The 25,563-nt window shown below is 57.5% G+C and overlaps 2 protein-coding genes across 2 annotated transcripts; one reads left to right on the top strand and one right to left on the bottom strand.

Annotated features, from left to right (window-relative positions):
• The first annotated feature begins 664 nt into the window (after positions 1–664).
• SDS (serine dehydratase) lies at positions 665–5,925 on the top strand. Its single transcript, XM_045534756.1, has 7 exons — positions 665–856; positions 1,219–1,258; positions 1,468–1,607; positions 1,699–1,790; positions 2,550–2,777; positions 4,174–4,298; positions 5,224–5,925. Exons 1-7 carry the CDS (start codon positions 704–706, stop codon positions 5,430–5,432), a joined length of 987 nt encoding a protein of 328 aa, XP_045390712.1. The 5' UTR covers positions 665–703; the 3' UTR covers positions 5,433–5,925.
• Positions 5,926–8,662: 2,737 nt separating this feature from the next.
• PLBD2 (phospholipase B domain containing 2) lies at positions 8,663–24,695 on the bottom strand. The gene is made up of 12 exons (XM_045534757.1): positions 24,371–24,695; positions 20,549–20,642; positions 18,382–18,540; positions 16,359–16,459; positions 15,930–16,144; positions 13,697–13,794; positions 12,385–12,545; positions 11,645–11,740; positions 11,315–11,386; positions 10,500–10,652; positions 9,750–9,912; positions 8,663–9,557 (listed from the first exon to the last, which is right to left on the bottom strand). Exons 1-12 carry the CDS (start codon positions 24,658–24,660, stop codon positions 9,390–9,392), a joined length of 1,770 nt encoding a protein of 589 aa, XP_045390713.1. The 5' UTR covers positions 24,661–24,695; the 3' UTR covers positions 8,663–9,389.
• Between the last annotated feature and the right edge of the window lie 868 nt (positions 24,696–25,563).

Consider the following 25,563-nt stretch of genomic DNA (forward strand, 5'->3'; position numbering starts at 1 on the left):
AGCAAATGAATTCATAGCCGTAAAACTCAACACAGTGACTGGCGCATGGTAATCACTCAATACATGATTATTCAACACTATAGTAATTATTATACAAATTAATAATAATAAAAGAGCTTGCGCTAACTGGATGCTGGACTTTGCGAGGTTAGTTTTCTTAAAGAGCATGTATTCAAATAAGTAGCCTAGGCACGTGGTAAAACATTCCAACAGCACAAAAGGGGTGCGGCTGTCCCCAGAGGCCACCGCCTGACGGTTTCTCGTACGTTTCCTGACATGCTCTGTGCACGTGAAAGCATGTGGGTTTCTATGTGTGTGTGTGTCCCCGCATTTTTTGCATGAGTTGACTGTTCCTGGTGTCCTCCCCTGCTGTATAATAGTTCATTCTGAATTGGAGTGTGCAAATCCACCTCCACCTCCTGACTTTTGAAAGCTGCAAGGTCCGAATGTTACTTGTGAAGGGGATGCGGGAGTGGCGGGGGCAATCCTTGTCCCGATTTTACAGCTCAGAGAGCTGAGGTTGTAGGGGGATCACCTGTCTGATGTCACACGGTGAGCAGGTGGCCCACTCGAGATTTGAACCCAGGTCTCCAGGACGCTGTCCGGGTGGGGAAGGAAGGGGTCGCACTGCTCACGGGATGGCAGCTGCTGGCACCAGGGCAGCTCTCCCGACCCTCCGGGTTTCCTTTCCTTTCTCCCAGCAATGACGTCGGGAGAGTCCCTGCACGTGAAGACGCCCATCCATGACAGCATGGCCCTGTCCAAAGTGGCCGGCACCAGCGTCTACCTCAAGATGGACAATGCCCAGCCCTCTGGCTCCTTCAAGATCCGGGGCATCGGGCACTTCTGCAAAATGGTATAGGATGGGGTCTGCATCACGTTTTCGGGGTGGGGTGTGGTGTGATGGGTCCTCCTTCCTTGACAGGGCAGGGCCAGTGCTGTGGAAATGACAGGAGTCCCAGGGTAGGCCACTGAGCGCCCACCATTAGGGCCTCCTCTGGTTAAGGGGCCAGGAGGGCCCCTATGGACCGATCCGGAGCCATCTGTCACCTCCTTCCTTCGCCCTTCCCTGAGCCAGTCTCTTTGGAGAGAACAAATTCCGAGTGAGGGAAGAAGAGGTCGGTGTCAATCGGAACCACTGGAAGGTGTTCCAGGTGGGAGGAAGAAGCCAGGCGAAGGCTGGGAAGGGGCCTGACTCCTCCCCTCTTGTCCCTGCAGTGGGCTGAGCAAGGCTGTGAACATTTTGTCTGCTCCTCGGGTAAGCGCCCCGCGCCCCCTCCCGTCCTCTGCTGCGTGTCCGGGGCCAGTGCTTCCCAGCGATGAGCCACTGCAACTGTTTGCAGCAGTCCCCAGTTTGGGATTCTAGGGGGAGGCCAGTGGTCACCCGGGGTGGCGGGAGAGTCCAGAGCCCCAGGTGGCTCCCAGACCCTCCTGCACTGACGCACTCCCCACCCCCACCCCTGGCAGCGGGCAACGCAGGCATGGCGGCTGCGTATGCCGCCAGGAAACTGGGCGTCCCCGCCACCATCGTGGTGCCCAGCACCACGCCTGCCCTCACCATCGAGCGGCTCAAGAACGAAGGCGCCACAGTCACGGTGGTGGGCGAGGTGAGTGCTGACCCAGGGCAGGGGCCGCAGCGGGCACCGGTGGCTGGACGGGGACTCCCCAGGGCCTCACCCCTCCCCTGTGGCCTTGCAGACGTTGGACGAGGCCTTCGAAATGGCCAAGGCCCTGGCGAAGAACAATCCAGGCTGGGTCTATGTCTCCCCGTTTGATGACCCTCTCATCTGGTACGTGGAGTGCGGGGTCCCCTGGTGCGGGTGGCACTGGGCCTCGTCATCGTCCACAGCAGCTGATCGCGTGTGCACAGACCCACTGGGGCGCACGCCATCATGTGCAAGCGTGCACACGTGCACACAGACACCACGGCAGGGACACACGTGTGCACCAAATGCCTGTTCTCCATGGCTCTGCACACAGCACATCCAGGAGCAAACGCCGGGGCACGCAGACGCACAAGCGTCAGCACGCGCTCCCTGGAGGCAGACGCGGAGACAAAGCTCTCAGGGGCAGCAGTTTACTCGGGTGGAGAGTCAGTGCAGAGTGGGAAAGTGAGGTGGGGCAGGAAGGGGACCGATCAAGGGAGCTTTCACGGGCAGGTGACTGCTGCGGGCCGCTGGAGCTTAATCCCTGGGGGACCCTGGGAGCCAGCGTAGAAGGCGCACTACAGAGCTTTCCCTCCCGCGAGAGGAGCAGGGATGTTCACACAACGCCACGGTCATCCGCCGAGGGCTGCTCTTGGGGGGTGCCATCTCCTGGCACTGCCAGTTGCCCCGTTTGTGGGCAGCTCCAGTGGCAAAGCCTTCAGGTAGATGCAGATGCCGGCAGCTGGAAGTCAAGGTGGAACCGGGGGGAGGGGACCACCCCAGGGCCCATCAGCTGCCTTGGATGAGGCCAAGTGCAAACCTCAGCTGGTGTGTCCCAGGGCGCCTGCCTGGTGTCTCCAGGAAGCCCAGCCCTGACCTGCCACCCTCTCCCCTGCCCGCCAGGGAAGGCCACACTTCCATCGTGAAGGAGCTGAAGGAGTCCCTGAGTGCAAAGCCGGGCGCCATCGTGCTGTCAGTGGGTGGTGGCGGTTTGCTGTGCGGAGTGGTCCAGGGGCTGCAGGAGGTGGGCTGGGGGGACGTGCCCGTCATCGCCATGGAGACCATTGGTGCCCACAGCTTCCACGCTGCCACTGCTGTGGGCAAGCTCGTCTCCCTGCCCAAGATTACCAGGTGAGCAGCTGCAGTGCCTCTGTCGGGTGTCCGGCAAGCATGGGGGACACATTGGCTTCAAGGTAGATCCTGGCGTCAGCCCCACTTTACAGGTGAGGAAACTGAGGCTTTGGTGGCTTGCCCAGAGTCACACAGCCAGGGAGTGGTACTGCAGAGACTTGAACCCAGTCTGCATGACTCTGTACCATGTCACACTTCCTCACATGACAAGTCTAATGTTAATCATTTATTGAGTTTCTCTGTGTCAGGGTTTTACACACCCCATTAACTTGCCAACTATTTACCGAGCCCCTAATACGTACAAGACACTGGCTGACCCTGGGGAGAGAGTGGTGGATAAACACAGCTCCTGCTCCCGAGGAGTTCATATCACAGCCCCAAACCTTTGACAGATGGTGTTTAATTAGGATTAGGTTTTCGCCACACTACGCAGAAGCCCAAAATAACCGTGGCTTAAACAGGATTGAACTTTATTTTTCTCATATATTAAAAAAAAAAAACTCTAGAGGTGGACAGTCTAGGGGCAATTCCATGAAGTCAGGGTCCCCGGGACCTTGAGTTTGTTGCCCCACCATCCTTAGCATACAGGCTACAGTCCAAAACAGCTGCCTGAGTGCCAACCATCGCAACCACATTCCATCTCACAGGAAGGAGAAAGCGAGGGCAGAAGGCTATGCCTCAACCTTTAAAGACAGACACGGACACGCTTCCACTTACCTCTCATTGGCCAGAACTTAGTCACATGGCCACACCTAGCTGCAGCTAGGTGAGGCTGGCAAGTGTCTATACAGGCATCCACGTGGGCAGCTAGAAGGGGATGTTGGGGCAGACAATAGGCTCTGCCGTAGCTAGGAGAAGACTGAATCCAGGTAAGAACTTCTCGATTCCTGAGCCCGGTACCCCGGAGCTGCTGTGTTGGCTTCTGCTCCCACACTGTAGGGACCACAGAAGTCCTGGTTGAGTGCCTGCCGTGAGCCACGTGCTGCCCAAGGGCTGAGGGGCCCAGGCCGTCAAGACGCTTATGGGCAAGGAGGGGAGGCGAGAGTGGAGCTGAGCAGGGAATAGGACCGGGGGTCCCTCAGGGAGCCTGGGGAGAGCACCCGCATGTTGGGCACAAGCCCAGGTGCTGGAGCTACGCGGATCCTGCTCCCAGCGCCAGCGCCAGCGCCACCACTCCTTGGCTATATGACCTTGGGCAAGTGACCGTTCACTCTCTGCCTCTGTTTCCCCTTCTACAAAACGGAACCAATTGGTAACAGCAAAAACCGTTGTGATCGTTAACTAACGCTTATGAAGTGCTTGGCACCCAACACTTTCTCAAGAAGTCCTCACTGTTTGTGTCCCCTGGCTCTGTTTCCTCCATCCTCGTGTCCTTCTCTGTCCCCACCTCTCGTAGTGTTGCCAAGGCCCTGGGCGTGAAGACCGTGGGAGCCCAGGCCCTGAAGCTCTTCCAGGAACACCCCATTTTCTCTGAAGTTATCTCGGACCAGGAGGCTGTGGCTGCCATTGAGAAGTTTGTGGGTACGTCCTCTCAAGACCCGGCATGCTGGCTGTCCACTGGGTGTGCCAAGGGATCCCATTCACCCCAAATTTTATTCCCAGTTCTGTCTCCCATCCCTGCCTAGAACATCCCATTAATGGAAGATAATATAATACAGTGTAAAAATAGAAAACTGAAAGCCACAAATGAAGAGGTAAGGCTGATAACTATGACAGCAGGGAACAATAAATAAATATTTAAAATGTTGACTCTGAGCTTCCTGGTAGCCAGGATGAAAAGGAAAAGCATGGGACTCAGAGGTGGGTCTCTAACTAGGCTGGACTCTTTCTGGGTTCAACCTAGAGGACAGGGATGGCAGGGGAAACAAAAGTCCCGGCATAGTGGTTCACACCTATAACCCCGGCACTTTGGGAAGCTGAGGTGAGAGGATCACTTGAGGCTAGGAGTTTGAGACCAGCCTGAGCAACGTAGCTAGACCACATCTCTGCAAAAACAATTTTAAAAATTAGCCAGGCATGGTGGCACATGCCTGTATTCCCAGCTAGTTGGGAGGCTGAGACAGGAGAATTGCCTAAGCTCAGGAGTTCAAGGGTACAGTGAGCTATGATTGCAAAACTGCACCCCAGCCTGGGTGACAGAGGGAGACTCAGTCTCTAAAAGAAAAAAGGTAGCATTTATTCTACCACTTAATTCTCCTGTATCCATAGCTAACTTAGCTAACTTGGTTAATCAACCATCCCACTCTGGCTCAGATGATACCTCAGAATCCTTCTCAACACAGTGCGCAGGCAATTCCGATCATCGCATCAGTATTAGCGCTCATGATGAACCCCAGGCCCTGAGTCTGTGGCCAGGGCACTCCCAAGTCCCCTGTCCCGTGGCCTGCCAGTTCCCTCGCACCCTGGGGACCAGGCCCCCACCCTCACCATGCCCCTTCTCTGGCAGATGAGGAGAAGATCCTGGTGGAGCCCGCCTGTGGGGCGGCCCTGGCTGCCATCTACAGCCACGTGGTCCAGAAGCTGCAAGGCGAGGGGAAGCTCCGAGTCCCCCTGCCATCCCTGGTGGTCATCGTCTGTGGGGGCAGCAACATCAGCCTGGCCCAGCTGCGGGCCCTCAAGGAACAGCTGGGCATGAAGAACGGGCTGCCCAAGTGAGCCCGCCTCACCCACGTGTCCTCTCCTAACCCAGGAGACCCTGGAGGGGCTGGAGTTTTATCCAGCGCCTTGTTGTAAATATTCTTGTTTGGCGGAGAGCCTGCGGCCTGGGCTGGCGGGTTGGCTTCCCAGCACGAGCCCACCGTGCGGAGGGGCCGAAGGTCAGTGGCCAGTGAGGCTGAGTTGGATCTTCGGTATCTCTGTGACTGCTCCGTGCATGTCCTTGGCCACTCTGCTAGGGTGACAACCGCCCACAAGTACGCCAGGTCCCCAGAGCTGGGTGGGTGGCAGGGGCCTGAATCACAGCAGGAGGGGCCTCCTGGAAGCAGTGACCCCTGCCCAGGCTTCCTCCCTGGGAAGTGGACAGGGTCTCCATCCAGGGCGAGGAACCGTCTCGTCCTTCCTCCCAGGAAGCCCAACCCCCACCCTTACTCATTTTTCTAAGGTGCAAACTTTTTCACTGAAAAAGAAAATTATGTATTTATGAAACAAAGATGCTTCTCTTAGTTTTTCCTTCTGCTCTCCCCTCCTTCCACCCCCCGAAGCCTGTTCTAGCCCCAGCTTCAACTGGGAGCAGACCCCACTCAACCCCCTGACAGTGAAGGCCCCAACTCCCTCTGGGCTTGCACGCTGTGCCAGGAGGGGACATCCCTACAGCACAGGGAGCAGGTGGCTAAACAAGAGGGACTCGGGTGGGACGAAAGCTGTCTGCACCGAAGGCACATCCAGCTGCAGAGGCAGGTGAGGCGACCCCACCCCACTCTGAAGTCCCTCCCCGTGAGTCAGATTTCACCCCAGACCCGCTGGGAGCAGAGGGGTGTGCAAACGTGACGCTGGACACCCATCTTGGGGACAGGGAAGGGGTGGGTGGACTTGAGGTCAATGTCGTGCAAACCTTCTCGAAACATGGAACCTTCTCTTCCAACAAAAGCTTAAGCGGAAGCCCACATCTACGAGGTCAAAGAGGACTTGCCGGGGCAGACTCAAGGGCCTGGAGGGACCCCACACACATCAACTACCACTCAGGAATGTCCCCTCACCACCTATGGCAGCCTCTAGGGCACTTTTGGGGGGACCCCAAGTTCAAAGTGAAGTTTAAGAACCACACTGATCTGCGCGGGCTTGCAGTCCCCCAGCCCCCAGTCAATACCAGGGCTGCCAGGTTTCGGGGACAGAGTGGAAACCCGATCCCAAAGCCACCTCAGAGACAAGCCGGCCTACTGGTTCCCACTCAGGAGAAGCAGCACGTGCAGTTTAGACACCTGGAGCATGGGCAGCGAGGGAGGGCTGGCACAGATGGGAAGTCAAGTCAGCACCTTGGCCCCAGAGTGCTTCCTGGGGGTAGGGTGAGGCTGGAATAGTTCAGGAAAACCTGCTTGGAACAGGATGGCTTCTGGCTCCCGCTGACCCGCCTGAGCCAGGCATGAAAACCCCAAAACAGCCGAGGCAGTCAATTCTGCCTGCTAGAGGAGAAGTCGAGGCACCGTGGCCTGGGGCCGACCAGCTGGCCAGAGCCTTGGCCTTCGGGGGAGGGCAGACCCACAGATGCGCTGCAGCCGCCGTCCTGAAGCTGAGGATTGTGGGAAACTCCCAGCACTCAGGGGCAGAGTTCGGCTGCCTTCGTGGCTGCCTCTGTAAAGTGGGTCTTGCCTTTGCCGGGTCAGCGGAAGTCCCAGGAAGTCCCAGCAGGAGACCAACGGCACAAACCCCCACACTCTGTTCAGAGCCAGCCTGGCGTCATGACCAATCCCACCTCCCAGGAAGCCACAAGAGGGACCAGAATCGTTCCAGGGAATAACTAGAGTGACCCTCTGCTCACTCATCTGCCAAATGGGTCTCAGAAGCCCCATCCTCAGGAGCGGTTGTGAAAATTCGGCAACAGGCACACAGCAGGTGTTACCTCTGTCCCCTGCAACATCGCAAGGAGATGGGGAAGGAGGGCTGGTTCCCAATCCCGGCTCTAGGGACTTTGGGGCATGTCCCTTCCCTCCCCATGCCTGCTTCCGCATCTGTGAAACACATGAAGAGAAGATCCCAGCCCTCCCACCTAACAGGGCTGTCCCCAAGATGACCAGCCTCAGGGTAGGAAAACGCTCTCTGGGGAGACGGGAAACACACCGGGAGAAAGTCAGTTTCCAAACCAGAAGCTGCCAATTCCCAGATGGCAGGGACTGATGATACAGTGAGGAGGGACAGCAAGCCCAGCCCTGGCCTCCGTCTGCGCTTCATTTTCTCCACAGCATTCACCAGCACGGTACACACGGCACGTTTATTCATTGTGTCTGCCGTCCCCCTCCCGGTGGTGCAAGCTCGACAGAGCAGGGAGTCTTTGCAGCGTTTGTTCTGAGCGACCCTGGGACCTCGTAACAGCACCTGGCATGAACTGAGGCTCAATACGTATTTGCTAATGAATGAATGTTGAGTGTCAGGGGCCCCGTGTGGGCTGCATCAGACCCCTTCCCGGGAAATGCTGCTCACATCGTGACCCCATTTTACAAGTGAGGTTACCAAGGTTTGGAGAGGTTGCGCCCATAGTTAACAAGATGTGGAGACAGGATTCGAACCCAGGCCTCTGATCTCAGGGCCGTGTGCTTTCCTCCCCCCAAGCACACAGCACTGGGAGAGTCTGCGTGACAGCAGACGGGGAGGGGTCTGTGTTGGTCTGCACCTCACAACACGATTTATGGGGGTCTTGGTGGTCAACAGGGCCCCAGAAGAGGACCCAGAACATCTGGATGGATGGATGATGGATGGAAAATGAGTAGACAGATGGATATGCATGGATGGGTGGATGACTAGAGGTATGTAGACGGATGGATGGGTGGTAAATAGGTGGGTAGGTGGACGGATGGATGTTGGATGGATGGAAGACGGATGGATATGGATGGGCGGATGGAAGATAGATGGGTGGATGAGTGAAGGTGTGTGGACAGATGGATGGGTGGGTGGATAAATAAGTGATGGATAGAAGGTAGATGAATGGATGGGTGGATGGATGGATGGATGGATGTTACCTGAGTGGACAGATGGATAGAAGATAGATGGACATGGATGGGTGGAAGGAGGGTGGACGGTGGAAGGTGGGTGGGTGGGTTGCCAGGGGAGTGAACGGATAGGACAGATGGAAGCTGGACAGGACGATGCACGGGAAATGGTGCAAACCCAACCCTGAGAGGAGAAAAGGCGCCGACCCCGCCTTCCCGCTGCCCCAAGAAGCACAGCACAGGGGCCACGGCCTGTCTTGTTTAATGGCGGCACAGCCTGCGGTTTGTTTCCTCCAGCGGGGGAGCCGAGGCGCGGGGAAGGCCGGGTGGGGCTGGGGGCACGAGGCGGGAGTGCGGGGGCTGACATTCCCGCCTGCCCTGGAGAGACAAGGACACTCAGGACCCTCCAGCCACGCGTGGCCAGAAACTTTGGTTTCGGTTTGTTTTCAAGTTTCTGTCCTCAAGGAAGCTGCCCAGAAAGGGAGGCGAGGGGGCTGCTTCCAGGGGAGCACAGGGGCTGGGGTGGGGGCTGGGGGCAGCGACGCCGACCAGAGACGATGCCCAGGGCCCGGGGCTGCAACCTCCTCAGCGCCAGCGCCGCCAGCAGGAACCAGGCTGGAAGGGGGGCTGCAGCGGTACCTTCTGCCCGCGGGGGCCCCAGACCCTGATGCCAGGACCCCCCTCAAGCCCTCGGGAGGGACGAGGATGGGGCCCCAGAGGTGGGATCGAGAAGCAGGAGACAGAGAGACGCAGGGAGGCAGAGGAGACGCTCCGGGGGACGGGGAGAGCCAATCAGAAGCCGCCCTGGAGGAGACGACCCAGAGAACGATCCCGATCCCTCCGGCAGACCCTGTCCCAGCTCAGTGCACAGCAGGGGCCAAGCCCCCTTCTCGGGGGAGGGGCAGAGGTCAGGCTGGTGGCAGGTGGGGCCCTGCGGGGGCGGCAGGGGCGAAGGCAGCAGAGCGGCGGGGCCTCATTCCCACCAGACCTGGACGGGCGAGAACTTCCAGAGGTCGGGCTGCCCCATGTGCAGCAGGCCGCTGAACGGCGACGTGCTCCACTGGAACGGGGGCACCTGGTCCCACGTGGGGCCGCTGGCCGCCAGCAGGCTCAGGGCCTTGGCCAGCGACATGCTGGTCACCTGGGAGCCAGGGCAGAACAGGTGGCTGAGCCAGGGCCCTGGCCCCCATGCTAGCCTGCACCCCAGAGCCCACTTCTGAACCTGGCCCCAAACTACACCATCACCTTGACCTTGACTCCAACCATAGTCCTGCTCTGACCGGGCCTTCCCGGCCCCGCCACCCCGTCCCCCTCCCCAGGGTGGGGGCAGCACCTTCACGTCGATGCCCCCGTGGGAGCGCTGGCGCAGGGCAGAGAAAGGGTAGGAGCCGTTGGCCAGGTTGAGGTCGGAGCGGGCTGAGATGGCGTTCTCCCCGTTGGGCTGGGGGTCGCAGGCCTTGCACAGTGACAGGGGGTCGTGGAGGAAGTCATTGTACCTGGGGGAGAGGAAGGAACGCCAGTCACACCAGGAAGGGGCGGCTGAGGACAGGGCCAACCCTCATGGCGGCCGCCCCAAGCCGCAGCCACCAGCCTTCAACTCGCCCAGCCCCTCCCGCGGCCAGGCCGGCGCTGACGCTGGCCCCTCCGCCTGGGGCCCACACCCCCTCGTCACTCGGCTCTCTGCTCAGGCACCTTCCTCAGGGAGGCCCTCCATGCCCCCCACCCAAGCCAGGCGAGGCCCCGTGTGCCCCTCGGTCACATTTCCTGGGCATCCGACAGCTGCAGACACATCTACGTCAGTGTGTGCTCGGGTCTCCCGAGAGACAGGGCGCTCCCGGGGCCGCGGGGAGCAGGTTTTGCGCCCGTCCCTCCCAGCACCAAGCACGGCGCCCAGCACAGGGGTCCAGCGCACTCCCTGTACCGTGAGGCCGGCGGTGGCTGCACTGGCCGGTCACTGTCTGACCCCCCCCTCCGGCCCCGGGGCTGGCTGTGAGGCCCACACAGGTCGGTAGGAGGAAGCGCACAGGAGGTGCCACGCGGCTCGGCCTCAGTCTCCCCCGCCCACCACCCGGCCAGCACCCACCTCATCAGCCGGACCATGGAGTCTATGTCTTGCACCAGCGACTGGTTCCGCCGGAAGATCTGGGCCCGGGGGCTCCCGTCATAAGAAAACCAGTCCCCGTACTTGGCCACCAGGTCCTGCAGTCCACTGGCATTGAACACGGTCTCAAAGGCCCTGCCGGGGACAAGGACTGTCACCCACGAGCCACACCAGTCTCACCAGGCTGTGGCTGTGGCCGGGGACCTGGAGGGGTGGTCACACCAGAACATTATCACTAATAACTAAGACAGCTGGGATGGCAGTAATAACGACTTCTGTTTGTGCTGGTGGTGGCTTGGCAGGGTGGCCGAGCTTGGACTCTGGGGTCCCACAGACATGGGTTCAAGCCCTGGCTTCACCATTCACCAGCAGGGAACCCTGGGAAGTTAGGCGCTCTCTCCAGCCTCGGTTTCATCATCTGTGAAATGGGCACAGGAAACACAGCTACGGCGTGTAGCAGGCTAAGGCTCAAACAAGGTAACCAAGTAAAACGAGTGAGCCCCAGGGTGACGGCTCTGCAGCTCTGGATCCATCTGGAGACCCTGGGAGGCGTCAGTCCCTGAGCGTGGCCATCCCGTGCCACCCTGCTGTGGGTGCCAGCACCGGGAGGTCACATAGATGCTGACCTAAGTCACACAACTACACCCCAAAACTGCCAGGGCTCTCCTGGCCAGAGAAGGGGTAGGGTGGGGTTTCTATGCTCTGTGGGCTTGAAAATATCCGCTGGGAAGGAGCCTTCACCCACACGGAGAGCTGAGCAAGGGGTGAGGCCGACGGGCAGCGGGAGGGGCACGTACGGTATGTTGTAGCTGGCCCAGTACGTCTTCTGGTAGAGCTCCGAGGTCTTGTCCGCCACCACCACCATGCCCCTGGCACCGGCAGAGATGGGGCAGAGGTGGTCGGAAAAGGGGCTCCCGTGAGCACTGCCCTGCTCAAGGACCCCCGGTGGCTCCCCCTTGCCTGGGGGATGGATTATGTCCTGAGCCTGCAGCCCAATCAGGGAGGGCCCTCTTTCCCTCCCCTGCTTGCCTTAGGCTCTCCCCTTCCCGCGTGGCTCCAGCTGCCAGGCCTCTGCCCAGGCCGCTCCCTCCGCCCAGAGCACCCTGCCCCTTTCCCAGGGCACTCACGGGATCTGCTCCAGGATGGTGAGAACCTTGGTCCCCGGGCTGGGCCCGCCGGGGACAAACGCCTTGTAGTCCACAATCATCCACTGGTTGTTGTACCTGTCGTGCCCAAGGATGGGGACTGAGCAGAGCCTGGAGCCACTGCCCCAGTGCCCCCCCTGCCCCCAGGGCCCCACACAGCCAGGAACCAGGGGCAGTGGGCCTGGGGGTGTCCGGCCATTCAACTATCACCCTGACACTGCAGCCTGACCAGGTGTCTGCAAACCCCTCTCTCGTCATGCTGCTTGCCTATTCCAGAGTATTCTATGGCTCCCTAGTGCTTATCAGAACAAAGGTGAGTTCCTCTGACAGACATCCCAAGACCCTGCACGACCCAAATGTTTCCGGCTCACAGGTCCTGCCACCCCCATAGCTGCCCCAACAGCCCGGCCCACTCCGCCCAGAGCCCTCGCGTTCCGAGTTCTCTCCCTGTCCCACCTCCAAGGGCCCCTTCCTGGGCTCAGGAGCCTGCCTGGGAGGCACAGATCTTTTTCCTCCCAGAGCTACAGTGTCCCCATGTATAAGATGAGGGAGGGGACCCTACAATTCTTGCAACTCCAATAACAATCCGTGAGAGGGCTCTGCAGAGGGTGTGGGGTATGTGGCCCTGGTGCCACACTGGGTCCCCCCAAGGCCTGAGTGTTAAGGGGAAGGTTGGTCTATCACTCGGGGCGGGGAGGCCGCAGGGCCAGGAGCCCACTCACGTGCCACTGTTGAACCGCTTGAAGACGTCTGTCCAGGAGTCCCCGTCCGCGGCCAGGCGGTTGGCCACGACGTTGCGCACCCACTCCAGCACACAGTCCCTGGGCCGCACGTACTTCCACAGCAGCGGGTTCCTGTTGCCAATGGTGGTCTCCAGTGTGACCTGTGGGAGAGTCAGGGGGTGTCACCCGCCTCCCAGACTGCCAAAGGGGTTCCTGGCACAAAACCGTTAGGGACCCAGAGGGAGGGGAAGTTTCCCGCCCTGATCCTTTCTAGGTAACCGGATGAAACTGTTTCCGTTGCCCCCCTCCAGCTGCCTCCCTCTCATGCCTGGCCCTCTCACGTCTCATTCCACACTTAGAAAAAAGTGGCCAGGTGCGGTGGCTCACGCCTGTAATCCCAGCACTTTGGGAGGCCAAGGTGGGAGGATCGCTTCAGGACCTTTGAGACCAGCCTGGACAACATAGCAAGATCTCATCTCTACCAAAAAAATTAAAAATTAGCTGGGCATGGTGGTATATGCCTGTAGTCCCAGCTACTTGGGAGGCTGAGGCAGGAGGATCATTTGAGCCCAGGAGTTTGAGATTACAATGAGCTATGAACACGACACTGCACTCTGGCCTGGGCAACAGAGTGAGACCCTGTAAGAAAAAAAGAAAGAAGAGCAAAGAAATAGGACAGACCAGAGAGTCTCCCCACTCCCAAACCCACAAGGAGCTGGCCTCCTCTGCACTGAGGGTGTTTTTTAAAGTGATGTTTTTTTCTCCCCTGCAGCGTTGCCCTGGCGATCGTGGGGCTCGCTGGGGATGCCAGGAACAGATTTCTAAGTGAGTCTGGACCCCAGCCAGGAAAAACGATAAAAAACAACACATTATAAACAAGCTCTATTCAGAAAACCTGGCCAGGTCAGCGGGTTCCAGGGAAAGCAAGCGGGAAGGCAGGGGAGACATGAGGGAGGTTTATCCTGAATACATAAAAACAAAATGAAGCCACTGAGGTCAAGGATGCCCCCAAAGGTCCCCAGACCACTGACAGCATGCAGAGTCCCAGGTCAGCTGCAGGTTTTCCCAGGTGGGACCTGGGAGTCTGCATTTCAACAAGCCCTTGTGGTGGTCCAAGTCCCAGGGCAGGGCCTGGGCCTGGGCCCAGGAAGGCAGGCAGGGGCTGCGTCCACCTCATTCTGCTCTGTGCCCCCAGCTCCTAGCACCAGGCTGCTGCCCAGTGCCCACCGGCTGCTTGAATAAACCCCGCTGGCCCAGAGCTGCTGGGAGAGCAACACCCCCAGGGACAGAGGAGACACGACAGGGGACTCACCAGCCCGCTGCCCAGGATGTAGAAGTCATCGCAGGAGAAGATGGTGCCGGGGTAGGAAGAGAAGATCACCTTGTTGCCGGGAACCAGGGGGTCATCCTCTGTGGGGGGACAGTGAGCCCGGGGGGCGCTGGTCAGACAGGCGCATGCAGGGCCCCCGCGCCCCCACCCAAGACTTGGGTCTCAAGGCGGGAAGCAGGCCTGCCTCAGAGGAAGCCCCCACTCCATGCCTTCTGTCACTTGGCAAACGAGGTCATTTTGACATACAAGTGTGTGCGTGTGCTTGTGTAAACATAAAAGCCGGTACACGGTGGGAGGATTGCTCGAGGCCAGGAGTTCAAAACCGGCCTGGGCAACATATCAAGACCTTGTTTCTAAATAGATAGACAGATGAATGAAAGAATGGATACATAAATAAATGAATACATAAACAGATACATAGCTAAATAAATAAATAAGTAAATGAATAAGTAAGTAAATAAATAGATAAATGGGACTCCTCTGTACTACCTATTCAATGTATCTATAAACCTAAAACTTTTCTTAAAAATAAAGTTGATTAATTTTTAAAAGATACATATATATACATATAAGCGCATGCGAGGCCGGGTATAGTGTGCTCACACCTGTAGTCCCAACAGCTACTCAGGAGGCTAAAGTGGGAGGATCACTTGAGTCCAGGAGCTTGAGACCAGCCTGGGCAACATAGTGAGACTCAATCTCTAAAAATAAACAAACGCATCCCCCCAAATCTGGATGGATCCAAACCAACAGGGCAATAGCGTCAAGGGAGATGCACTTCTTTGCCGGCACTGCTGGAATTTGTGACGATGTATTTATGTATTGGTCATGGAATAAAAATAAATGACAACAAATGAAAAAACTGAGGTACAGTTTTCAAAAGCCTAGAAGAAAACATAACCAAATGTTTGCAGAAATTTTCCCTTTCAGGTTGTGGGGTACTCTAGTGATTTTCACTGTGAGTGCATTTTGCTCCATCTTCCAATGTCCTATAACATACCTGCATGGCTTACGTAGTTTTTTAAAAGATGTGATACAAATTTAATGGCCATATGGCAATGAGAATGACGAGCTATGACTGCACACAATAACATGGGTTAATCTCACAGATGTGTGGAACGAAAGAAGCCAGACACGATGAGCACATGCCATTACGATCCCATTCATCTAACATTCAAAACCAGCAAACCTAATCGCTGCCGGGAGAAACCGGGACAGAGATGACTACGCTGGCGTGTGGGCAGCGCCTGGAGCACAAGAGGCGCTTTCAGGGACTGGGGCTGTTCCCGTTTCTCAAGCTGGGTGCTATACGTAGGAGTGTTGGATGAGCAAAAACTCCAAGTTGTACATGTATGCTGTGTGCACTTTCCTGTATAAATGTCAAGTTTGAATTTCCTTAAATTTAAGTGAAGGGACATTAGGTTGTCACCAAACCACTGCGGCAGTGGATCCTTGTGCAGAAATTGAAATGTCTCTCTAGGGACAGATCTGAATCAGAGCTGCTGGCTCAGTGGGGTGACAGATTTTGGATTTTATTAGACTCCAGCTGGGTTCCTCTTAAAAGTGGCCGTGCCAACGCCACTCCAGGAGCGGTGCATGAGGTGTACGTGTCCACGTCCCCTCACCACCTGCTGGCGTCATCGAATGCTTAGGTTTGGCCGAGAAGGAGGCACTGCAAACATCTGGCAGCGCCACCCCTCCAGCAGCCCGGCCACTGACTCGCTTCAAATAACAGAACGTTGTGCCAGTGTCAACCAGGCCTCGAGAGACACCACAGGGACAAGCCTGGGCTCGCCTGCTGGGGATGAAAGACGAGCTGACAGTTCCCCAGACGTGGGAACGAGGCCACGCGGGGCCAGGCGGCCAGGCCCAGCTGACCTGCCGGCGCACTGCAGAAGCGTCAGTGAGCCCGGCCTGGGCTGGCCCCAAACAACAAGCCACCCAGCTGACCCACGGTCACAGGAGCAAAAAAGAAATGCTCGTGGGTTTAAGCTTTTGTTGTTTTAAATGCTGGCGTGATTGGTTACGCAGCAATAGCTAACTGATCCACCTTGTAAAATAAAAACTTGAAGGGAAATAAACGTGTTAAAAAACAAATTGAACCCTTGGAATGGCCCTAGAGGGACCTCTGTGTTTAAGGGGGGTGGGGGGAAGGTGCCAAGGCCCATACCTCCCAGGCCCACCCCCACATGTGTGCCCCCCGACATCCGCCTACCCCGGGGGCCCTCCCGGAACTGGAACCAGTACTTCTTGATGACGCGCAGCATGTGCTGGTAGTTGTTCCAAGTGTTGTGGGCGACCAGGAGGTCACTCTGGCCGGGCAGCAGCTTGATGAGGGCGGAGCAGGAGCCCGAGCCCAGGGAAGCCTTGGTCTTGGTCTTATTCAGGGCGGGCTCCAGGTCTTCCAGGTCCCCAGAGATCTGCAGCAGGCTGGGGAGGGCCAGGGCACCAGAGGGTTACCGCGCCTGCTGTGGCTGCCACTATGTACCCATTTCCCAGAGGAGAAGGCTGAGGCTCAGGATGTTAGCTGCTTGGTCCAAGGCCATGGAACCAGGAAGTGGCAAAGACAGTACTAGAACCTGGGTCTGTCTAGGAGGTGCGTGGCCCTTTCCCCCACCCTGTCCACTCTGGGGACGGCACTTACAGGAAGCCCAAGGGTTTGATGGTAAAATTCCCAGTTGGGAAGGTCACACGGCCTTCGTAGCTGTCCTCCAGGCCTTTCAGCTGCAGGAGGGTCAGCCGCACCTGGGGGAGGGGTGGGGGCAGAGGGAGGGTGAGGCCTCTCCCCCAGGCTCACACCTTCTCCTGCAATGGGGGGGGCTCTGGGCTCTGGGCTGGGCATCCAGACGGAGCAGGAGAGGCCCAGGGGCACCCTGCTCTACCCTGACCCCGCCCAACCACCACCCAGCCCTCTGTGCTGAGCACCCTCCTGCTTTCAATACGTTAACTGTATGTCCTGCTAACTGCTCCCTATTCTGACTTCAGTTCCTGCCTGTGCCGCTGCCTCTGGCACCTGCCTCACGCATCTGACTTCTCCCCACTGTCACTGCTTTGCCTCAACATCCTGTAACCACGGACTGTCGGCACCGTGTCCCTCGCAAGGCCTGTGCTGGGCACACACTGGGCACTTGGTAAATATCTGCAGGATGGAGGGAGGGTGAGCAGACGGATGGGTGGGTGGGTGGACAGACAGGCAGGACAAGTTGCCAAGTTAAGTAGAAGGCAGGACGGAGACAGACGCCGTCGCCTACGTGCATGGGAGGGACAGGTGTCCAGCCAGGTGCGTGGAATATGGGTGCACAGGACAAGATGGATTCATCCCTTTATCTTTAAATACTCGACAAAGTCTTATTTACAAAGCACCTACTATGCACCAGACACTGCTAGGCACTGGGGACATCACAGTGGACAAAGCAGACATGGCCTTAGGGGGCTCAGAGTTGCTTGAAAAGACAGACCCTGAATTCCTCGCTAGAGTTTCTCCCTTCAGTGAGAAAGGGAGGGGTGAGGCGAGGTGAGGTGAGGAATGCGGAGGGGCAGCCAGGTGGCAGGGGTGGGGGGAGAGGAGTGTTCCAGGCAGCAGGAGCAGGTGTTCAAAGGCCCTGGGGCAGGGGTAAGTCATCTCCTGCGGGAGGCACCGGCAGGCAGGGTGAGTGGGAGAGGGAGCTGGGAGGGGGAGGTGGAGGCGGTGCTGAGGCCGCACGGAGGAGCGTGGGCATCACCCCAGAGCGCTGGGCGGCCCCAGGGAGACGGCAGACAGGGGGAGGAGCCGCAGACAGCCGGGGAGGATGGGGAGTGAAGACGGGGGTCCGACGGCTGTATGGGCAGGTGAGCGGGAGGCAGTTTGTGAGGGTGGATGGACAGGTGGGCGAAGGACAGGCAACTAAATGGGGTCTATCGACAGGGCGGCTGGACAGAGGCACTGACGCTGGGCTGGACAGGCGGTGACCCTGGGGTGGACAAGGGGAAGACAGTGGGAGGTGGACGGGCGGGCAGGTGAGCTGGACGCATGGACGAGGGCGGGAGGGAGGGACGGACGGGCGAGTGGATAAATGGGTGGGTGGGTAGACGGGTTGGGGGCAGAGGAATGGATGGGTGGATGGGTGTGTGCGCGCAGTGGGCGAGTGGACAGGCCAGGGTGAGTAGGAGGGTGGGTGGACAGTGACAAATCCTGCTGAAGGAAACGATGCAAACCCGGCCGGAGCCAGGTGGACGCAGTACCAGGGATCGATGGCCATGTCCCAGGCCAGCCTGTCACGTGCACTTCGCAGTCAAACTCCCGAGGCTTTTCAGGGAATTCATAAGGAACTGACCTCCCCACCGCAGACCGGCCAGCAGCCAGAGCCGGGCACCCCGCCGGGCCTCTCCGCCAGCCACGGAAGCGACCTACGGAGCAACCTCCCCCGTGTGCGAGTGCAACGGTGCACCAGGGCTGTGTTTTTAGCCACTCTAAAAACACACGCCGACAGACAGGTGGCCGAGTGGCCGGTCAGCCAGGAGGGATGGGGATGACAATGGGGACCGGGGTGGCTGTGCAGCCGGACATGCCACAGGGCTGACCAGCAGTGCGGGAGACAGGACACGTGGCCGGCTGGGGGCCTGGCCGCCTCAGTGGTGGCCGAGCTGCTCCGCCCCCGCCCCCCGCCGAGCGTGGCAGCCGGGCCCACCTGGTGCCAGTACGCAGAGCCTGCGTTCTGCGCCATCTCCCCCTGCATCCACTCCAGGTTGGCCTCCAGGAAGCTCTTGAGCCGCTCGCAGTAGCCGACCTCATACTCGAAGGGGCCGCAGTAGTTCACCACCGTGTTCATCCAGTGCATGTAGATGAGCTGCGGGGGGGCACGTGGGCAGGGCGGGGCCGGCGGCTGCTGCCCTCTTCCCTGGGGACCCCCCCAAGGCCCCCCAAGAGCGGACAGGGTCCTCTCCCCGCCGGGCCCCTCCCACCCCAGCTCTGCCCCATCAGGTCCCTGCGTCTCCAAAGCCTCCCTCCTCGGAAAGCCGCTGGCAGCAAAGCCCAGATACCCTAGACTGCCCCTCCTCCGTTGCTGGGGACCCCAGCCTGTCCTCGGCCAGTCTGTCAGTCAACAAGTGTCTCTTGAGCACCTGTTATTTGCTGTTGTGAGCACTGAGGACAGGCGTGAACAAAACAGCAAGACTCAGGCAGAGACTGCTGTGCTAGTGTCACCCGGACCTCCAGAGGCCTGCAGCACCTCCAGCCCAGGTGCCACATGAACAAGCCTGGGCTCACCTGCTGGGGATGACAGACCACGCAGGCCAGTCGTCCCCAGAAAGCCGGTCCCCGGACACACAGACAAGGCCGTCTGGGCCAGCCGGCTGCCCCGCTGACCTGCCCGCGTGCTGCAGAAGCATCGGGGGCCCAGCCAAGATCGGCCTGGCCGGGCTGGCACAGCAACCCCCCCCCCCCAAACCCCGCCCCCCCACCCCCCCCACCCCCCCCCCCCCGCCGCCATCCCAGCGGGAGAAGAGCTGGCCGATCCCGATCCCGTCGCTCTGCGGAGCGGCAGCCAGAGGCCCACAGCTAATGTAAGGAAGGTGCTATTACCACCATGCCCACGTCACAGCTGAGCAGACCAAGGCACAGCTTGGGGAGTCATTTCCCCAGGTCACCCAGGTCGTGAATCCAAGAGGCAAGAACCCGCATAAAGACGTGCATTTGGGCCGGGCGCGGTGGCTCACGCCTGTAATCCTAGCACTTGGGAGGCCGAGGCGGGTGGATCGTTTGATCTCAGGAGTTCGAGACCAGCCTGAGCAAAAGCGAGACCCCCCGTCTCTACTAAAAATAGAAAGAAATTATCTGGCCAACTAAAAACATATAGAAAAAATTAGCTGGGCACGGTGGCACATGCCTGTAGTCCCAGCTACTCGGGAGGCTGAGGCAGGAGGATTGCTTAAGCCCAGGAGTTTGAGGTTGCTGTGAGCTAGGCTGACGCCACGGCACTCTAGCCCGGGTAACAGAGCAAGACTCTGTCTCAAAAGAAAAAAAAAAGAGTGAGGGAGAAGACGCAGCTTAGACACCCACCCACTGAGGAAGCGCAAACGAAATGCGGTGTGGCTGCACAGTGGAATATTACTCAGCAATAAAAAAGGCTGAGGTACTGACACACGCCTCAACATGGGTGGATTCTGAAAACATGCCAAGTGGAAAACGCTAGTCACAAAAGGGCACATAGTGTGTGATTCCACTTAACGTCCACAACAGGCCAATCCATAGGGACAGGAAGTGGGTTAGGGGGTGCCAGGGCCTGCGGGAGGGGGAATGGGCAGTTACTGGCCAATGGGTCTGGGGTTTCTTTCTGGGGTGACAAAAATGTCTTGGAATTAGACAGTGGTGATGGTTGCACAACCTTATGAATATACTAAACACCAGTGAATTGTACATTTTTAAGTGGTGAACTTTACTGCACGTGAATTACATGTATCAACAGAATGAATGAATGAATGAATGAGTGAGTGAAAGGGAATGACAGCTATCACATTTAGGGTGGTGGGTCCCTCTGTGGGGAGAGGAAGCAGGGTCAGGGGTGTTCAATGGTACCGGTAACATTCTAGGTTTCAGTGTGGGGCACTCACTTTATTATTGTATTTCATAACTTAGAATATGTTATGTGGTTTTTCTACGTATCAAATAGTACCTAGCATCGTTTTTTTAAAGAATGCATGTGAGCTTTTTCCTCCCCAGCTAGATGGAGGGCTATGGGCGTGGGTGGGGAGACCCACTCTGCACATACCTCAAACCCCCCTGAATAAAACCCAAAAGCACCCTGGGGACACCCTGGGGACACCCTGGGAGCCCCGGGTCCCCACCATGGCCCTTACCTCCTGGGACACAGCAGCTTCCACCACGCCGGCTGCGTAGGCCTGCAGGCTGTCGTTGTAGCTGCCACTGGTGCCCAGCTCCAGAAAGGCCCACCTGGATGGGGGGAAGGAGGGGACACTCAGTCAGTGGCAGGGGCCCCCCCCAGCTAGACACACAGCCGTCTCCACTGTTGACACAGCGGTCAACAGCCGTTTGCCAGGTTAAATCCCTAAAAGAGGAACTGCTGGGTCAAAGGACACGTGTATTTTCAATTTTAACAGATATTGACAAATAGCCTCTCCCCAAAAGCTGCACCCGTCTGCACTCCCTCCCCCACAAGAACGCCGGCTAACACGGATTGGGGGCCTCCTCTGTGCTGGGCGATGCTCCGGTCACTTTCATGTCTACGAACTCACTGAACCCCATGATAATCCTGCAGTCCCACGAGGCAGGTGGTATTACTGTCCCCATCGTGAGGAAGAAGAGGAAATTAAAGCACAGAGTTACGTCCCTGCTGTGGTAGACCGCCACCCCCATCCCGGAACGCACACCCTGTGCCGGGTGACTTCGCAACTCAACGGCCAAGCATCCTTCCTTCCCTGCGCCTTGATCTGGCTTGGACATCTCATGCTTTGGCCGGGTGGAAGTGGGAGTGTGCCAGTTACAAGACCAGCCTTCGAGAGGCCTCTCGTGTTTCCACCTGCCCTTGGTGGCTCTGCCATCGCCACGCGAAGGACATGCCCGGCCAGCCCACTGGTCACTAGAACCTGAGAGCCACGTGGAGCAGAGCCGCCCCAGCCGCCCTCTGGAGCCACGAGGCTCAACGTTACTGGTTTAAGCCACTGAGTTTGGAGCCGGTTTGTTACACAGCACTGGTGCCCGCTACTAGCTGATACGCTGGAAGGGTCACAGAGCTGGCAGGGGCAGGATTCCATTCCAGGCAGGCTGGCTCCCACGCCTGTGAAGCAGCACTTCTGGGACTCTGATGTATGTCCTGGTCACCTGAAGCCCTTGTCAGGAGGTAGACTGGGAGGTCTGCTAGGGGCTGGGTCTGAGACTGCCTCTCTCCCATGAGCAAACTCCTGTTTGCCCCTCCCTCACTTAAATGATTCCTAGCAAAGCTTTTCATCTTCGCCAAGGTGATAGTTGAAAAATTCCATCACGTTGTTGTAATGAATTGTAAGTCTGTAATTAGTTAAGTTATATATGAGTATATTTTCTTATTTTTATCAGTCATTCATAGTTCTGGGGTTCATATCCTTTACCCTTTTTTTTCTTGGGTTTTCAAAAAACTCTTTTGTTATCGGTTGGTGAAATTCTATATATATTAGCCCTTTGTGTATCACTAATATTGAAAACATGTTTGTATTTTAATCAATTTTTGCGTTTGTTCTTGCCATATAGAAGTGTTTGTTTTTGTGCAGCCAGATCTAGCAATCTTTTCCTTTATGATCCAGGTTTCATTTTTGCTCCAAGGACACAAAAGTATTCACTCGTGTTACTACTGCAGCTAGGGGGAAAGCATTTTTTAAGACCATTTCTATTAAGAAAATGAAGGCAACAGGAAGATACCAAAGAGACCTCAAAGAGGCTATAAAACGGGACAGTCAGGCTCAGCCAGGGCTGTCTCGTGGGAACCTGGCTACAAAGCCACTGATCAGCTCCAGGACAGGAATAGCTCAGCCCTAGAGAAGATTATGGAAAGGCAAAGACTAGAGTACCCACACCCAATACCGTCAGCAAGTACCCTCTGAGTGCCTGCTGGGTGCCAGACACTGAGGGTACGTGAGGATGAATGACATTCAGCCCTGGCCTTCGCAAGTCTCATGGGGGGAAGAGACATGGCGGGGAACCAGATAATGACACCACAGGGTAACTCCTATGATGAAAAAAGGAATAGAGTGCCAAGGGGGTATCCTAAGGAAGTGTTTTGCTACTACCTGAGTAAAATCAAAGAAGCCTTCACAGAAGAGGTGACAGCTATTCTGGGTTTTGAAGTTTACATAGGAGCTTGCCAGGTGAACAGAAGAGAGAAAGTAAAAGAGGGAAACCTGAGTTCTGAATGTTCCAAAGTAAAGACTGTCGGGGCCAGCAGGATGGAGCTGTGGGGGTCTTTAGTGAAGCCCCGCTATGGGGAATGATGACAGCCCCCAGGCACTGTGCTAAGCATGTCACATGTTTACTTATCTCTCTAAATTGCTCCAAAGACCCTATGACATAGGTTTTATTCTCCCTACTTTACAGATGTGGGAACTGAGGCTCAGAGAAGTGAAGTCACTTGCCTGAGGTCACACAGCAGTGGGGCTGAGCCTGGGAAAACTTTCCATCCAGCACAATCAAGGAAGCCCTCTCTCCACTGCCATGTTTACCATAACCGGGAGCAACACAGGCCAGTGGAGGGCTCCTCAGGGCAAAGCCCCCTCGCCATGCTGGTCTCACCCTGTGCCTCGTCCCCTGGCTAGCATCCAGCAGAGACTCGCCATATCCTTCCAGCTCTGCTAAGCAGGCCCCAAAACACGTGTGAGTCAGCAGAGAATGGGTTGCTAGATGCCAGAGTCCCTGGCAGCCCCCATGGCCAGCCACAAAGCTTCCGTTCTCTCCATAGACGCCAGCCCACTTTGTGGCCTCTTCTCCCTGGGAGCCTTCCCATATCGGCCCCACTGAGCTCCTGTGTCGGTAGCAAATCTCTCCCCGAGTTCTCCCATCTATCTGATACCCCCATGTCCCACCAGAATGGGGGTGTCCTCAGCCTCCTGTGTCTCCCCAGCACCTGCAGAAGTCAATGCATACCAGCAAAATGGCTAGGGACAGCAGTGGTGGCCGTGCCTGCTGGAGGGGGCACTGGCATATGCCCAGGATGGGGTGGGGGGGCACACAGGGTTCCCTAAGATCCCCCAGCACAGCCTGGATCCAGGGCCCTGGCCCTGCTCACTCGGGTCTCCCTCTTGCTGCTGTGTGTCTCTCCCACTGGGTAGGAACCCCAACCCGGCTCAGCTCCGTGTCCCTTGGGCCAAGCACCAGGAGAATGAACAAATGAACGGCACAAGCCCTTGTACAGGCCTAGGAAGGGCCCCACATCACCTCCCAACTACAGCACATTCTCAAAATCTGGGCCACAGATGGGGAAGTGGGAGCCCAGACAGGCGGGGGAGTTAGGTGAGACTCACACATCAGAAAGACAGCGTGGGTCCCCGCAATAAGGAGAGTGATGACTGCCAAGCACAGAGCACTCGGCTTCATAGTATCGGGCCAAGGACTTCTCCCTGGACCAGGATGGAGAAGGGAAGGGAGAAGCAAGGGAACTATCTGGGACTGTGTGAATTTAGGGACCCTCTGCTTTCAGACTGCGCTGGAATCCAGGCTCAGTCCTGCCGCCCCAGTTGTGGAATGGAGGCAGGGGGCTGGCACCCACCAGCCAGCCACAGCCCAGCAAGTGAGAGTTTGCCCCCTGGAGAGGTTGCCCCACCTCTCAGGCCTGGGGATGGGGGGCGGGCTCCGCAGCATCAGGGAGAAGCGGGCTGGTCCCCCTGAGGATAGAAGTTACTGTATTACCCACCAGCCAGGGACCTGACCCAGACGCAGGAACTGGGGCCTCAGTGGTGGGCAGCTGATCTCTCAGGGACAGAAGTACTGTCACCACGGGCTGAAGGCAAGGGACAGGCCCCCCACCAGGGGAGGGGTGCTGCATTAGCCCCCTCCCAGCCGGGGACCTGGTCCAGACGGCGATGCTCACCTCGGAGGAGGGCAAGTGACCCCGGGAGACAGGGGCGCTCTCACCTGGCAAGAGGCCGGCCCCCCACTCCCTCCCCCGGCCGACCCCGCGCCGAGTCGCCAACCCTCACCCGGTCTCGTGGATGGCGTTGGTGAGGTTGGCCCAGGCCACGGCGTCGGGGTGGCGGCCGTCCACCAGGCGCAGCTGGCCTGTCGAAGGGTCCAGGAGCACGGAGCGGCTTTGGGAGGCGGGTGGGACCTGCCCGCCCCACGCCCGGCCGCCCCCTGGGGCCGGGATCGCGCCCGCCAGGCCGCTCAGGAACAGCCCGACCAGCAGGGCCAGCACCAGGGCCAGCGCCAGCGCCCGCGTCAGCGCCCGGGCCAGGCGGCCGCCCGGGCTGCCGTACATCGGGGCCACCATGACCGCGCGGAGCGCCGCGCAGCAGCCCGGGTCACGTGACTGCGTCCGCCGCGGGGCGGGGCCGAGGCCGAGGGCGGGGCCGATGGCGGGCGGGGCGGGGCTTGGGCCAACTCTTCCTGGGTGGGCGGGGCCCGGCGTGCCTCTAGGAGGCGGGGCCCACCTTAAAGGGCCCTGGCGCCCCTTCCACCGACGCAAACCCAGTTTAGCGCACTCCCCCACCACGCGCACTTTTTACTTTGCAAATTTTCAAACCTCGAGAAAGGCTGCAAGAATAGTACAGTAAATACTCACATACCCCCTATCAGTTGCTAATATTTTGTCACATTGACAATCTCTGTACATATAATTTTGCGGAACTATTTGAGAGTTTATTGAAAACATGTGTCATGTCAAGCCTAAATACTGCAGCATGTGTTTCCTAACAGCAAAGACATTACCCTGCATAATGACAATACCATGTTAACACTCGGAACATGTATTTCATACTATTTTTTACCATTTATTTAATGTAATTATCTGATGTAGGGTTTTTATTCCAGTTTTTCCTATTGTCCCCAAGTGCCCTGTTTTTCTTTTTTAATCCAGGATCCATATCTGACACCACGCACAAGAATAAACTCCTAATTGATCAGAATCTCAGTGTAGAACATGAAACTATGCAGTACTAAAGGAAAATATGAGTGATTTCCTTCATATCTTGTGCATGGGAAAAGACTATGACTCAAAACCCAGATATAATAAAAGATTAATGCATTTAATTACATAATTTTTAAACTTGTGAATGTCAAAACACTCCATAAGCAAAGTCAAAAGACAACTGATAAACTGGGAGAAAAAAATGATGTATCACAGAAAAAGGGCTAAAACCCCTAGCATATGAAGAATTCTTAAAATTTGAGGGGA

Source organism: Lemur catta, chromosome 21 (genome assembly GCF_020740605.2).
Source record: "Lemur catta isolate mLemCat1 chromosome 21, mLemCat1.pri, whole genome shotgun sequence".
Lineage (NCBI taxonomy): Eukaryota > Metazoa > Chordata > Mammalia > Primates > Lemuridae > Lemur > Lemur catta.